General features: G+C 46.1%; 1 protein-coding gene across 1 annotated transcript; it reads left to right on the forward strand.

Moving 5' to 3' along the window:
- Positions 1 to 3,204: 3,204 nt before the first annotated feature.
- Positions 3,205 to 9,039, forward strand: HHEX (hematopoietically expressed homeobox). Its single transcript, XM_032609240.1, has 4 exons — positions 3,205 to 3,662; positions 5,775 to 5,953; positions 6,151 to 6,201; positions 7,924 to 9,039. Exons 1-4 carry the CDS (start codon positions 3,299 to 3,301, stop codon positions 8,134 to 8,136), a joined length of 807 nt encoding a protein of 268 aa, XP_032465131.1. The 5' UTR covers positions 3,205 to 3,298; the 3' UTR covers positions 8,137 to 9,039.
- The last annotated feature ends 6,512 nt before the right edge of the window (positions 9,040 to 15,551 follow it).

Below are 15,551 nucleotides of genomic sequence, written 5' to 3' on the forward strand. Positions count from 1 at the left end.
CAAAGAAAGGAATGATGCTTCCTTTTCCTATATTGATTATTTCCCTAGTATTTTAATATATACTTTTGGAATGTTTGTAGACTTAGATCTTTTTGGCTGGTGGCCGAGTCATGCACAGAATAAACTATAAACTCATACTATTTATGAAGATGGAGAATGAAGGCTGGCCAGTGATTTACTGTAAGGGCATTAAATGAGTTGGAGTAATCATCTCAATTACTTGCTAGGTAGAAGGGGCAGGAAAAAGGAGAAAAAGATGAGGGAGAAACATTTTGTGAGAAAATAATAACCACAGTTACCTGCTTAGTTTAAAAGAGACATAACTTCTGAAGTCCTTTAACGTAACAACTGTCCTTTATTTGTCCCCAAATCCCGTCTCTGTCCTTGATACACAGAAGAATACACTTCACTTTCAGTCTCCCAGCACCTTCCTGAATTCTCTATCAGGCCATGTGAGGAGAATTATGGCTGGTGGAGGGGGCACGACATCAGACCAGACCCCAGAGAGACCGATGATTCGCAAATGGCCCTCCACAGATGGTTTCCAGGAGGAATGCACTACGTGAACTTGTATGCAGACTTAATAATAATTCAAATAATTTTTAGCTTTAAAAAAAACCAAAACAGTGTTTTTATTTTTTAACGTCTAGATTCATACTTATTTTTAAAGTTTTTATATTAAAAAATTTCAACCCTACAGAGAAGCTGAAACTAGTACAATGAACATCTGTATACTCTTCACTTAAATTCACAAATAAATAAATTTTCTAATTTTGTTTATCTCCCTCTTTGTGTACATACATATACACATATGTATATATTTGTGTATGTGTATCAATTTGAAAGTAAGTTGCAGATTTCATGACCCTTCACACCCAAATACCTTAGCTTGTACCTCCCAGAATAAGGACATTTCACCCACAATACCAATATCACACCTAAAACAATGAACATGAATATAATAATGTCATCTAACATACAATCCCTATTCAATTTTTCCCTATTATCCCCCTAAATGTCTTTTAGAGCTTAAAAAAAATCCAGAATCCAATCAATTGGGGTGATACTATGAGACCTTGTGAAAATCCTCATCCTCAACAATGTTTCACTTGATGGTTTTGGATGATTATTGAATGAATTAATACATTTTCTGATTTTATCAATGTTTCTACATTTGTTAGCTAGCATTCTTCCAGCCTTACCATCTACCATCCCTTTCTCTCTCTGAGTATCACTATGAACAGTAATACTATGAACTCTTCTAATCCATAGTTTTGATGCTTAAATTACCCTAAATTTGGCCAATGGAAAACCCTTCAAGCCGGTTCCTGTTTTCTGTCTGTGGTTTCTGGCACAAGATACCTGGAGCTCACCTTGTACATGTCCTGCCCCAGACCTAGAATCAGCCACGGCTTCAAGGACCTACTTACACGATGAATAGGTCACACATCCACACAGTTCAATTCTCCAAAGAGTCACAAAGTGTACAGTACATTCTCCCTCCATCTCCACCTCTCCCTTCACAGAAAGCCAATGTTATTAGGTTTTTGTGTATCCTTCCAGAGATAGTTCGTATAATAAAGGCACAAATATTCTTACCTTCTCCCAACGTTTTAACTGAAACATCGTCAGATTTTGAAAGATGCCTATGACCTCAACCCAAAAAGGTCAGAAACCTTTAGGTTAAGCCCTAATTGTTTCAGATGAGAAAAGCTCAGGGAGGGTGACTTGAAAGTTGTATTGGGGACACTCACATGTTATTCCCTGGACTTGAAATGTTAGTTCCTCTCTAGGCTCCTAGACACCTACTCATTTTTCAAACATCACTTCCTTGGGGAACACTTTCTCTTCCTTAACACATCTCCCTCACCCAACTAGGTGGTGTCCGCTTGTTACAAGGTTTCAGGTTATCACGTACTTCTCCTTCCTAGCACATATATAAGTCAATGTATTAAAATTTGTTTCCTGCCACTGCGAGGACAGGAACTACATCTGTTCTGTTCACTGCTGGCACACAGTAGTTGCTCAACAAAAAAAGTGCGGACTGAAACTTGAACTCAGGCCATCCGGCTTCCAGCCCACTCTTCCTACTGCCTTCCCACTGCAGTCGGAGAAATAATCCCAAGATGTAAATAAAAATTCTCAATAGAAAAAGCCGGGAAGTTTTTTCATTTCCACGATTAATGGAGGACCTTGGCAGAAACCGCTCACCGCGAGGTGTGACGGCCGCAGGAGGGCGTCAATCAAGAAAATGCCCCCTTGCCCCGTAAGCGAGTGGAGCCGCACAGAGCTGAGGCCACACCGGGTAGCGGGTCACAGCTTCAATAGCAAACACGTGCAAAAAGGGAAAGCGGGGCTGCGCGCAGCTGCGATCCCCCAGGACCCGGGGATAGGGGACAGGGAGCAGCCCCCACTGGGTCAGAGAAGACTGCACAGCTTCTGCCTGGCGCCGTAGGATCCAGGCCTTCCCTTGATTCCTGCCCGAAGGGACTTCTGCCAGCGTCCCCGGGGAAGTGGCTGAGTCCCGGAGCCCACAGATGAAACGGGCTAGAGAGCAAGAGTCCGCAGCACCTTAAGTCTAATCGTCCTTACCACGCTGGGACGCAGGCAAGGGCCGTGGATCTCTCTCCTTGGAGTTGCCCCAGGATCCCAGGGCACTCTCTCCCGCTACGAGCACTCCCGAGACGCCCAGGGCAACAGCCAATGCTACCGTTACTCCAGGGAGCGCGCTGACCACGGAGGGTGCTCTCAGGCCTGCGAAGGCGCGGCCCGACCTGGGGCCTCTACGCCTGCGGGCCCCGAGTCCAGTCGCCCCTTGCCTGGGCCGGCTACCGCCTCCCCGGTCCCGGGCCTGGACTAGTGCCCCCGAGTTTCGGCGGAGATGCCTCGCCGCCGGGGCTAGGGCCGCTTGAGGCCGCCTTCCAGGCAGCTGCTTGCCTCGCGCCTCGCCTGACGGACGCGGCCCTGGGCTTCCTTCGAGGGCGTCCCGGGGCAGGGTGCCTGGAGCCCCGAGCATCGGCGGCGAGGGTACAGCCGGGCTTAGGGTCCTAAGAGCCTGGGAGCAAGCGCGTCCCAGGGGCGGGGACCTCGGCCGGCGGGGGCGGGCCAAGGGTGGGGGCGGGAGACGGCTCCGGGGGCTCCGCGCCATTGGCCGCAGGGCCCAGCGGCAGGAAGGGGCCAGAGAGCGCAGCCCCACCCCGCAGTCGGCAGAGCCTATAGCCGGGAGCGCGGAGCGCGGATAAATGTAGCGCCGCGGCGCGGGCGGCAGCTCTCCGAGGGCCCGGAGCGCGGCGGAGCCATGCAGTACCCGCACCCCGGACCGGCGGCAGCGGGCGCCTTGGGGGTGCCGCTGTACGCGCCCACGCCGCTGCTGCAGCCAGCGCACCCGACGCCCTTCTACATCGAGGACATCCTGGGTCGCGGGCCCGCCGCGCCCACCCCCACGCCCACGCTGCCGTCCCCCAACTCCTCCTTCACCAGCCTCGTGTCCTCCTACCGGACCCCGGTATACGAGCCCACGCCGATCCACCCCGCCTTCTCGCACCACTCCGCCGCCGCGCTGGCCGCCGCCTACGGACCCGGCGGCTTCGGGGGCCCTCTGTACCCCTTCCCGCGGTCGGTGAACGACTACACGCACGCCCTGCTCCGCCACGACCCCCTGGGTAAGGCGGCCGGGGTCATGGCGGGGCCGAGCCCGGGCGGCGGCGAGAAAGGCGCCACCCGGCAGGTGGCAGCGCCCAGGAGGCGGCGGGGGCGGAGGGGAGGCAACAGAAAGTTGTGGCAAAAGCGATTGAAAAGCGGCTGTCGGGCGCGCGCGGGGGACGGCAGGCGCGGGCCCCGGCGGCGGGCAGCCCAGTCTGCCCGCACCATGACTCAGATTGGTTTTCCTGCACCTTGCAGGCGTCGGGGCGCGCGGGCCCGGGCCGGACCTCGGGCGCTGCCGCTGGGGCCGGCAGCTGGAGGAGTCCTGGGGTCGCGTGTCGCCCGGGTGGGCTCCCTTAGCTGGAGGGACTGGGAAGGGAGAGCCAAAGCGCCCCGGGCCGCCCCCGCGGGGCAGGGATAGCTGCCGGGCCGGGGTGGTTACGGGGCTGGACCTGGTTCAACAAGCTTGTGCAGTGAAAGAGCCTGACCCTTTCCGTTCATACAGGAAATCTTGAGTTCTCGATAGGAGTAAATCTGGTTTCAGAAGCTGTTAAGTGTTTTCCTGGCTGCATGAAGCAGACCCTTCCCCCGGAGTAGTGCACGCTGCTGATTATTTTATCGACATCCTCAATACAGACAAATTCAGGAAACACTCGACTTCTGATAGCCGGGATCCGTTTTTCTGATATTGTTCATTTCCTCTGTGTGGGATGTGACTTTATGGCAGCTAAAATAACCAGTTGCTTCCCTTTTTTTTTTTGAGGCTGTTTTGCCCCAGTCTGAATCCTGACGTAAGCAAAATCTCGAAAAAACAACATTGCCAACTTTCAAAGCATTTAGCACAGGCCTGCAGACCCACGGACAGACGGACGGACTGACCCACACGTCTTTGGAATAGGAAGGGCAGCGCGGACACGTTGGCCGTATAGAGTTTGCGGGACTTGTCCCCTCAGTGAGTGGCCTAAGAAATAAGCCACCCGTGATCTGCACTCCGGGTGGCCCTTGGTGCCCCCGGCTAAATAAAACGGGGCTCCTTGCCTTGGGCCACCAGGGTTTTAAAATCTACTCTGTTATTGGCAGCTTCTGCAGGCACCCTGGAGACAACTAACATATTAATTAATTGACATTTTAATGTCATCAGTTTTATGGTGTGGTCCCTCACTCAGTTCTCCACCTTCCTTTCTCATCGCTAGAGAGATTTGGGGGGGATTATATTTTAGTTCTTTTTTTTTTTTTTTTAAGTTATTGTGTTTTTGATTCCATTCTTGAGGGTTTGATGGCGCAGGCCCGGTGCGGCTCTGTTTGCCTTATGGGCCGGAGGGGGACCCTCAGCCAGGCCGGGCCTGGGGGCAAACGTTTTCACAGAGCGCGCCCTGGGTTTCCTTGGGTTACTGCTGGGACTGTGCAGGAGGAAGCAAAGGGTTTTTCGAGATAGACCAACAGGAAACACATTGACGGAAATGTTGCCATAGCCCACGGGGTGGCTCTAACTGGCCGCCCCCACCGGCCGGGTGTGAAATCAGAGGAGGCCCGGCGCCCTCCAGCCAGGATGGGAAGCTCCACGCGCCCTGAAGCTTGCTCTTGGGCCGGAGGGCTTCCGTTATAGCCAGGCCGCTGGACACTGGCAGCAACGCCTTGGCTAGTGTGACAGACCCACTCTTCCCCAACCTAACGGATATTTGGAAAGTGCGGTTCACCAAGGGAGAGGACCTCTCTGCAGGCCCTCTAGACTAAAAAAGTTGTGTATAAATTCTGAGAGCGACTGATTAAAGAGGGTCATGGTATTTTAAGCTCAACCTAGAGTCGGTGTTCTATTGGGGATCAAAATGATTGTATCTAGCCATGGGTGTGATGGTGGTGTGTTTCTTTGAGCATACACGTGTGATCTTTGTGCACATGCCGTGTAGATGTGTGACTTTGGATGTTCCTGTGTCTGTGGGTATGATGTGTATTGGTGGGAGCGTGTTGGGTCCACGTCTCAGGGGGTATATGTGAATGTGTCTGCTTGAGTGTCCCGCAGCGTCCCCTCCCAGTCTTTGTCATCCCCAGTGCAGGCAGGGCCGGGGTGGGCCACGCCGCTTCAGGGCCCTCACTAAGAAACGGCCCTCACTAACCGTCGCTTTTGCCCGCAGGCAAACCCCTGCTCTGGAGCCCTTTCCTGCAGAGGCCTCTGCATAAAAGGAAAGGCGGCCAGGTGAGGTTCTCCAACGACCAGACCATCGAGCTGGAGAAGAAGTTTGAGACCCAGAAATACCTCTCCCCGCCCGAGAGGAAGCGTCTGGCCAAGATGCTGCAGCTTAGCGAGAGGCAGGTGAGCTCGCTTGCGGGGCGCAGGCAGGCTCCTGGGGCGTGGGTCGCGGGGCAAAAGGGAGACAGTGGAGCCACCGGGAGCTTTGGCGCGCCTGGATCGCTGTTTGGCTCAGCAGCTCCTGAACGGCTTCTCCCCTCCTCCCCAGGTCCCTCGGGATTCTGGGCTCCTGGCAAGTTTTCTTTCTGTCTTTCCTGTAGGTCAAAACCTGGTTTCAGAATCGACGCGCTAAATGGAGAAGACTAAAACAGGTATTGACATGGCTCTGTTTCTATGGAAATAAATATTTTTATCATGTTATCTCAATGCGAGGCCTGTTACAGGTTGTATGCAAAAGTCATTTGAGGGACTATTTAACCTCTTCACCTTGATTAAAAAGGCAAATAGTCCTGCTGAAATTCAGGATGAGTTGTTCAGGCGGCAGTAATGCTAAAAGCACCTAATGCGGTTCCTATATCAATTATGCCTGGGTTTTCACACACTGGCTAGTAAAACTCCCAGCTAATTGTTTTATAAACCCCATATGTTGTTTATCTAATTAACGCAGGAAAGATAAAGTAATTGACAGTAAATGACTTAAGCAGTTATCTTTGGGAGAAAATTGTTTCTTTTATTTACACAGCCACAATAAAACTAGGCAGAGCTCAAGGGTAAATATAAGGAAATAAACACTTTTAAGTCTTGTTTGCACTGTTTTTTAGAAGAATTAAATATCAAAGTGTTAAAAAATTATTTTCCCTCTAATTCTAGCTCTTAAACTGAATATAAAAACAGTAAGAGAATATCCAAGCCTGTTTGAAAGGCAGCTTAAACTTTCTAACAGTCTTTCTTCCAATGACCTTGTTATGCAATATGTGATAAAAAGTAAAGGCTAATTCAGTTTTTAAAGAAGCTCTGTTGACTTAAAGCTAAAGATTTGTTTTTGATGTCCTAATCTGGATGTCTTCTCCAAAGTTATCTGACAAATGCTGAATTTTTCATTTGCCAGTCTATGTACGGTTTATAATAAATGAGATATTTTTGAAACAATAATGAGTGGGGAAATTGAAAGCAGCGTGCATTTTAAAATTTAGCGATAAATTTCAGATTCCCTCTCAATATCTGATCTTGTGACTTGTTACATAGTTGTAAGCTTGGTAAATCTATTATTCTATAGTCTTGCTTTAGAAAAAAAAACCTTAGCAGTATATCATAATATTTCCTCATAGTGTCTATGTGCATTTTAGACAAAAACAGGATTAAAAATTTACTAACTTATTTGGTTCTTGGTCAAAGGTAGTTTACCAGGGACTTTAAAAACAGTGGTTCCTATGTAATATGGGAATATTTTCCAGAAATTTCCTCCAGATTTTAAGTAAATTATATTTGTCTCTCTTTCCAGTTAGCAACATTCTTCCAGTTCTGCATTTTTTCTTTGCCATGATTGTGTAACTTGCTACACATATTTATGTGTGTATATGTTTGTGAACTTACTCCAGAAAATGCATAAAAAAAGGATTCAATCTAATAATTTTGAAACGTTATCCTTAATTCACTATTTAGCATTCATATTTTTTAAATGTCTGAAGACTTTGTTAATTGGCAATGTTTAAATATTTGAAGAGTAAAGAGAGTGTGTATCTGTAGTGATCTAATTTCTTTTTCTCCCTAAACTTTTAAGAACCTTGAGACCATGGGTCTGGGCTGGAGTTAAGCCTTCATTTGACATAACACATTTACATTTATATTTGTGATTGGTTGTTCTTATCTGGCAAGAGTATAATCTTTCTCTGAATATGACAGGAATTTTATTTCTTCCAAAGTGAGAAAGAAGCACAAGTATGTATTTTCTGAATAAAAATATTATACCTGAAAGCAGTTGATAAACTAAAAATTAAAAAGATGGTAGAAGATGAAAAGACATTTGATTTATGTCTCTCACTTCTTCATATCTCATGATCCCACCAATCTCCATTTTCATCCTCTTCATTCAGGAGAACCCTCAAAACAATAAAAAAGAAGAACTGGAAAGTTTGGACAATTCCTGCGACCAGAGGCAAGACAGTGAACAGAATAAAGGTGCTTTGGATAGCTCTCAATGTTCGCCCTCCCCTGTCTCCCAGGAAGACCTTGAATCAGAGATTTCAGAGGATTCTGATCAGGAAGTGGACATCGAGGGTGATAAAGGCTATTTTAATGCTGGATGATGACCACTGACATTGGCATGTTCAGAAAACTGAGCTTTGGAATAACATTTGCTACAGAAAATCTCCATAGATGAACCGGAAAACTATATGAGAAAGGGAATCAATTTTGGGTATTCTGGAAACCTAAAATGTGTGGTGCACTGGCTAAATAACAAACACATTGAAACCTTAATTTTGACTTAAATAGTTTATGAACTGATTTTAGATTGTATGATAAAGGGACTCTTCACTGATTAAATTCACCCCCTTTTAAAAAAGTAACTTGTTTTTTCTATTTATAAAAAGTAATTTTGAACATTTTGTTAAATTTTTAAGTTATAACTTTAAAGATTTTAATAGGAATTTCTTGAATGATTTTTCTATAATCTGTTTCTACATCCCACTTAACGGAAAAGTAAAGGGGCATCCCAAATCCAGAGGTATGCCTTGGAAAGGGGGCCCACAATTCAGGCAGCCTTGTAATATTTTAAAGGAAACATTCCTTACTTTTTTGTTACATTCTTACACTGCTGCCTTAAATCCAAAACCATCTCAGAGCTCTTGTCTCTGGGATGTATGTGTTCTTTTCGTCAGAGAGATATATAATCAATATAAGTTGATAATCTTAAATGCTTGTTTTGCACTGTCACTTAGAACCTGTTTGACCAAGGTGTTAAGGGGATAGTACAGTCCAGTTCAAGCAGAGAAACTGACTCATCAGTGACTAAAATTAATCACAGATGAACTAGAAGTAGCAGATTAATTAAATGTAAGTAGATTGTAGATATTGTGTTTTATATTAAACAGTGTTTATAATGTGTGTATATATAATTGTTCACTGTAAAAAAGACATGGCCAAAATGGTTTGTTTTTTTTAAATGAGTAACTTGTATATAAAATAAATCCGCCGGTGGGATGACTGACCTCCTTGGACCTCTCATTCTTCGATTAAAACAAACCCACACCTTTTCTTCCAGCGCCTGGGGTGACTGGCGCGGTGCTGGACGCTGGGGCCGGGGCTGGGGCGTGGGGTCTGGCGCAGGAGCGTCTGGCGGTGCCTCTCGCCGGCGCTCCTGCGGCTCGTGGCTCCTGGCGTCCTGGGAGCGCGGTTCTGGGGCTGGCACCTGAAAGGTAGATGTGAGCCTTTCCCCGGGAGTTTGCTGGGGGTTGGCGGGGGACGGGGAGTGGTGTGTGTGTGTCTGGAGCAGCGGAGGTGGCTCCCGCCAGCAGACCCCGAGCCCCGGGCGCGCCAGGCGGCGGGAAGGGAAGAGCAGCTGCGCCGCGGCGGAGCGCGGGGGCCGCCGAACGCCATCGATTCACCTTGGCTGGCCGGGCAGCCCGGGCCGCCGTCCTTGACCCGCGTGAGTCAACACTGCGTCATCCTTTGGCTGCCTAGCCCGGGTTGGGGGTCCGCTTAGGGGGAGGGGAGTACTTTGTGCCAGGACAGCGGTTCTCCCTCTTCAGCGAGCTTCAGAAGCACCGGCAGAGCTTGTTGGAACTCATTGCCCTCCCCATCCCCCGAGTTTCTGATTTGGGTAGGTCTGGGGTGGGCCAGGGAATTTACACTTCTAACAAGTGCCCAGGTGTTGCCCAAGCTGCTGGTCTGGGGCTCTAAAGTGCTCCTTGTGTGGAAAAAGCAGGTGGGACCCGCGTTCACCCCTCACTCCCTCACCTGCTCCCCTCCTGCTGACAGTTCCTGCCAGTGTGGGAACAGGAGGGTGGCAGCGTTGAGGAGGACGAGGGGAGGTGGGCGCAGGGTTCCTGGCTGAGGGGAGGGAGCAGGGCTGAGGAAGAGGTATTGTGAGCTGGGGAGGAATGAAGTGCTGAGCTGGGGGTGGGTGTGGAGCTGAGAGGAAGGGTGGGCTGAGGTTTCTGACCGGCCAGGTATTGCCAGCCCAGCTGCTTGCCTACTTGGGGCCGTCAGGGTCCTGACATTCCAGGAAACGATGAGCCAGATCTGGGAGGGGGGAGTCCAGAAATCTCTTCCTCAGATTGGGATTGACATATACACGCTACTATATATAAAATAGGTAACTAATAAGGACCTCCTGTGTAGTACAGGGAACTCTACTCAATACTCTGTAATGGCCTATATGGAAAAGAATCTAAAAAAGAATGGATATATGTATATGTATAACTGATTCACTTTGCTGTACACCTGAAACTAACACAGCGTCGTAAATCACCTACACTCCAATAAAAATGAAAAAAAAAAGAAATCCCGTCCTCTAGCCTGGGCCTCCATGGAGGCCTCTAGTTATTGTGGATTTGGGTGCCTCTGGGCTGAGGTCCTGTGAAGGAATGCCTCTGCCCCCGGCCTGGCTTGACCAGGGCTGTGGCTTCCCAGACATGAGCACTCAGATGAAGAGGGTGAAAAAGTCGTTGCACTTAGGGGGTTGTCACACCCTGCCTCCTTAGAGTCCAAGAAGGCCCCTGGAATTACCTGTGAATTTTATTTATTATTTATTTATTTTAATAATTTTTTCCATCAAACTTGCTATATTGCTACTTTCAGATAATTCTATTTTTTAAAATAATGAACAGGGGACTCCTTTTTAAGAAACATTTATTTATTATTTATTTTATTTATTTATTTTGGCTGCACTGGGTCTTAGTTGCGACACGTGGGATCTTCCTTGCGGCGTGCAGGATCTTTTTTTAAATGTGGCAAGCGGACTTCTTAGTTGTGGCATGCATGTGGGATCTAGTTTCCCAACCAGGGATCGAACCCAGGCCGCCTGCATTGGGAGTGCAGAGTCTTACCCACTGGACCACCAGGGAAGTCCTTACCTGTGAATTTTAATTTCTGAGAAAATTTGTACTGGGTCCTGAAGCAGAGAGGTGTGCATTGGCCTGGAAGTTTAAAGATTTGGGTTGGAGTTTTAGTTCTTTGCCTCAGTTCTTTCATCTATTGAATGAAGATGGTCTAGTTGATCTACATGACCCTTACCAGCACCCCAATTCCCAACTCAGTTCTCCTCAATGTCGGAGCCCAAAGTAGACATCCAGTGGGAGGGTCTCCTTTCCCCTCATCTGTAGGCTCCAGGCACCCTGTCCCTGCCTGACAGGTTTCATCAAGGTTTCAAAGGTCATAGTCAGTCTCATTTGAAAAGAGGACTGTCTGTATCAGAGTTTGGGGAGAACAGGAGGCTTATGGGCCTAATATTGAATTAAAGCAATCCTGAAATCTGTGTGTGTGTGTGTGTGTGTGTGTGTTTTGCTCCTGGAGATAACCTCTGGTTAATGTTTATTCTTGAGAATAACTGTATCGTGACTATGAAGCAGAGGAATACAGGTTTATGTATTGATTGGCACTAGAAAAATTGAGGAGTGAAATCTTGTTTTAAAGTAGACAATCCCTGAAACCAGGCCGTTTTCCAATTTAAAGCTATTCCCAATTCTCTTCAAGTTGATCATGTTCTGAATCTAAACATGTCGTCAAGAATCCACAGCAGGGCTTCCCAGGTGGCGCAGTGGTTGAGAGTCCGCCTGCCGATGCAGGGGACACGGGTTCGTGCCCCGGTCCGGGAAGATCCCACATGCCTCAGAGCGGCTGGGCCCGTGAGCCATGGCCGCTGAGCCTGCGCATTCGGAGCCTGTGCTCCACAACGGGAGAGGCCACAACAGTGAGAGATCACAGAAAAACACTTAATGTCTTAGTGTAGGAAAATTGTTAAATGTATTAAGGTGCAATCCATGTAGTCAAATAAAGTTATTAAATTTAAAAAAAAAAAAAAAAAAAAAAAGAATCCACAGCATGTTACCTGGAGGAAGTACAGTATTTTCAGGACACAGGTTGGCATTAACTGTTTTCTAAAGTGCCCCATTGCAGATTGCCAATGAGTATTTACAAATTCTTCCTACAATCCAGGCATTTTTCATTTGTTTGTCTTTTGGCTATTTCATGTTGAAGCAGCATGTATGACCTTTACAGCACAACTCCTGTCTTGTTTTTAACTCTTTTTATCAGGAGATTCAACTTGAAAACGGTTATCATTTAGCAGAAAGACAAACAGAAAAGCACATTTTTGTAAGCAAAACGTTAATGATTGGAAGAATTGCCCTAATTTCACCATGACAGTGTGTGATTAATCCCCTGGGTCATGTACTTATACTTTAAGTTATTCAGTTTGTCAGTCTTTGATATTCAGAACCCTTTCTAACTTAATAGGGTATTGATTTTGTTGGATGATGTACTTTGACTCTTTAAACAACATCACTTTTAGGAATGACCAGGCTGCTGTGTAGTATTTTATTTAGAGAACTGTTGCATAAGGTTTCTTTTTCTTACTTTTTATGGTTTTCTCAGGGTGAAGGCTGATAAGACATCTTGTGGGAAAAGAGGAAACCATCTCTGATAGTGAAAGTACCTATTCTCTTTCAACATTTTTGACAACCTTTTTTCTGTGTGTGGTTTCATTGTTGTGAATATTCATTTTAGTTAATGGGGGCAGGGCAGGGATTTACGAAAATGTATCTAGACTTGGGGGAAATGCATTTAGCTGGGGACAGAATACACTTACCAAAAATCCCCATTCCAGTTATACTGCCTTGAGGAAGACGATGGGAACTCAAAATCTCACCCTTTTGATTCTTCTTTAAAATCTAATGATTTTAAAATCTAATGCTCCTCTAAATCTGTGATTGGAGGTAATATTTATGTGAATACTGACAGCATGGGACAAATGTGGAAAACTAAACAATCACTCATGATGCTTCTAATTAGGAGTTTGGTATCTTGTAGTAAAAATAATCAGATGTTGTACTAACATTTACTTTTCATCCCTTTGGGTTTCATGAAATTCCAGCTGGAATCTCTATATAATCTGATTTTATCCCTTGATACTTTTTTTTTTTTTTTGTATTGTTGTTGAATCCGAATGAGAAGCACTTTGGAGATTCCTCCCACCCACCAGTATACCTGAGGTCCAAGGTCTACAGAACATTAGCTACCCCTTCAGATATGGCTGTGGGGAACCCTACTCAGGAATCTTACCGTTGTGGATAAGAGCAGGGCTGGAAGTAAGGCCGACGAGTCCCCTCCACCTCCCTTGCTGGCTGGGGGCCTTGGGCTCAATTCTCAGCCTCAATTCCTCGAGAGGTGGGCGGCTCACCTGAGAGGAGGCATCAATACCTGGCACACAGTGGGCGCCAAGTGTCAGCCTGAAAAGCTAGAAAGCCCCCACTGAGTCCCTTCTTTTGAAGCAGCTCTTTGATTCGCAGTTGCAGGCGGGAAACCTTTTCAGTCGGATGTACACAAATCTCTCCAGACAATAGAGAGGGCCGCGGGGAGGAGACCTTGGGGCTGGAAAAGGCATTTCCTGTCTGCGGAGGATCTTGACTTTGGAGCATCCGGCGGTAGCCGCGAGATTTTCGAGGCGGCCGAAAACTTTCTCGTGTGGCTGCTTAAAAAAGTCACTGCCAATTTCAGTCACTGCGATTTTCTCGATGAAAGCTAAGGAGGTAACTTCTCGCTTAAAAACTTTTTTTAAGCATTAGAATTTTTTTTTCTAATTTGGAAGGGGAGTTTGGTATTATTCAAAATCTTAAAAATTCAAAAATCTCATCACCCATCTCATCACTCCATAACACTACAACAAGAAAGGGTTAACGGTAACCTCATCCCTGCCCGACCCCCAATTCATAGGTACTGTCAGGAAGAGAAATACCTGTTCAGTTTGTCTCCATTAAACTTGTTTATATTTTTCTTTTGTAGTTTATGTCCTTTATCCCTCTTCACCTCTCTACTTTTTAAATATTTATTCCCTTTTACAACCTTCCCCCGTTTCCTCCATCTCAAGATTCCTCTTCCTCATTCAGTTTATTTCCCCATTAAGAATAGAAAATGACTAGTTTCAATTCTTTAGAGGTCACAATTAGGGCTAAGATTTTCTTCAAATATATAGAAATTTTCAGCTTTCAGGTGAAAATCCTAAGTTTGAGGGCGATGTTGCTGGAGTCCTAATACACTGCCCCCATCCCTCCAAGGACAGTTCTTTTAGTTTAGCTTTTTATTTATTTTCTTTTTGAGCCAGGATAAGCAATAATAGTGATAATAATAATCAAAAAGTAATAATACTTGTATCCCCAGGGGTCAAGCATTTGTACACTGGGGGGTAGTGGAGGTGCCCAAGAGGTGGTGCAAGGGGTAGGCTCAAGATGCCCTGGCAGAGCCTTCCAGAGGTCCTAACACAGAGGAAAGTAAATAGAGTGCTGTTCTAGGGAGAGAGATAATCAAGTTCACAGACCTGGAAGGGAAGGAGGGCAGGGAATAAGTATGGCTAGAATCTTCAGAGGTGTTTGAGTTCCAGCATTTTGGAAAAAAGGATTATGGTCTGCATTCTCCCCTTCCAGTCACACAGATCTCTTTGCTTTTACTTTTGCACTTTCCTCCATCTGGAACTCTCCTTCCCCAGACATTCTCCTGGCTGGCTCCCTTGCCTCCCTCAGGCTTGGCCTTCCCTAGCCATCCTGTTTAAAATCACAGCTCCCTCTTCCCTATTCCCCTCCCACAATTTAATGTTCTCTATTTCCCTTATTACAATTGGATATCATATCTCAACTTATTTATTTATTACTTATTTGTCTCTCAATGAAATGTTATTGCCGCAGCAAAGGAATTTTTATCTGTTTTGTCTGCTGCTATGTTATCTCCAGCCTGACACATAATAGGTGCTCCATAGTATGTGTTCAATGAATGAATGAATGAACATATATTGAGCACTTACTATGCATTGAATATTATATGAGTCCTTCACATAGTTTATATCATTTAATTCTCACAAAAATCTTCTGAGGTGGCTACTGTTATCACCCTGTTTTCCTGATAAGGAAACTGTCACTGAGAAGTTAAGCCCAAGACCTCAATTACTGTACCAGTCAATGTTGTTATGTGAAGTTCCTCATTTAATCTTTTGTACCCTTGAGAAGGTATCAAGCCAAGTCTAATTCTAGATGTAAGAAGAGAGTTGAGGGTTTTTGTTCATTTTATGTAATCTTTTTGTTTTAATTCAAGTCCAGCATTAAATCTGGAAGGGATTACCACACAGTATAGAGGTTGTGTAGCTTCTGTGTGTATAGCACATTATTCTGTTACACAAGAAACTAATAAGCTGACTGGAGCACCATTTCCAGTTTTCTGGGGAAATGGGCGTTATAAAATACACTTTAGGAATTCCCTGGCAGTCCAGTGGTTAGGACCACGTCCACTGCAGGGTGCCCGAGTTCGATCCCTGATTTGGGGAACCAAGATCCCGTAAGCTGTGAGGTGCGGCCAAAAAAAACCACTTTATATCTGTTAAAGTGTTTAAAAAAATATCTGTCCCTGGCTTATGTTATTTGGTGTTCCCATTATATGAACTGTCTAGTATCATTACATTTCTTCTTCATTTGATCCACTGATGCATGTTCCACAGAGGCCTCTGAACATAGAGCAG

The sequence above is a fragment of the Phocoena sinus genome, chromosome 16, assembly GCF_008692025.1.
Source record: "Phocoena sinus isolate mPhoSin1 chromosome 16, mPhoSin1.pri, whole genome shotgun sequence".
NCBI lineage: Eukaryota > Metazoa > Chordata > Mammalia > Artiodactyla > Phocoenidae > Phocoena > Phocoena sinus.

What these genes read in the sequence shown, in the direction of transcription:
- HHEX (XM_032609240.1), top strand. Translation starts at nt 3,299, where the DNA reads ATGCAGTACCCGCACCCCGGACCGGCGGCAGCGGGCGCCTTGGGGGTG. An exon ending in GCTCCGCCACGACCCCCTGG is followed by an intron (nt 3,663 to 5,774) that starts GTAAGGCGGCCG and finishes TTTTGCCCGCAG; the next exon opens with GCAAACCCCTGCTCTGGAGC. An exon ending in AATGGAGAAGACTAAAACAG is followed by an intron (nt 6,202 to 7,923) that starts GTATTGACATGG and finishes CTCTTCATTCAG; the next exon opens with GAGAACCCTCAAAACAATAA.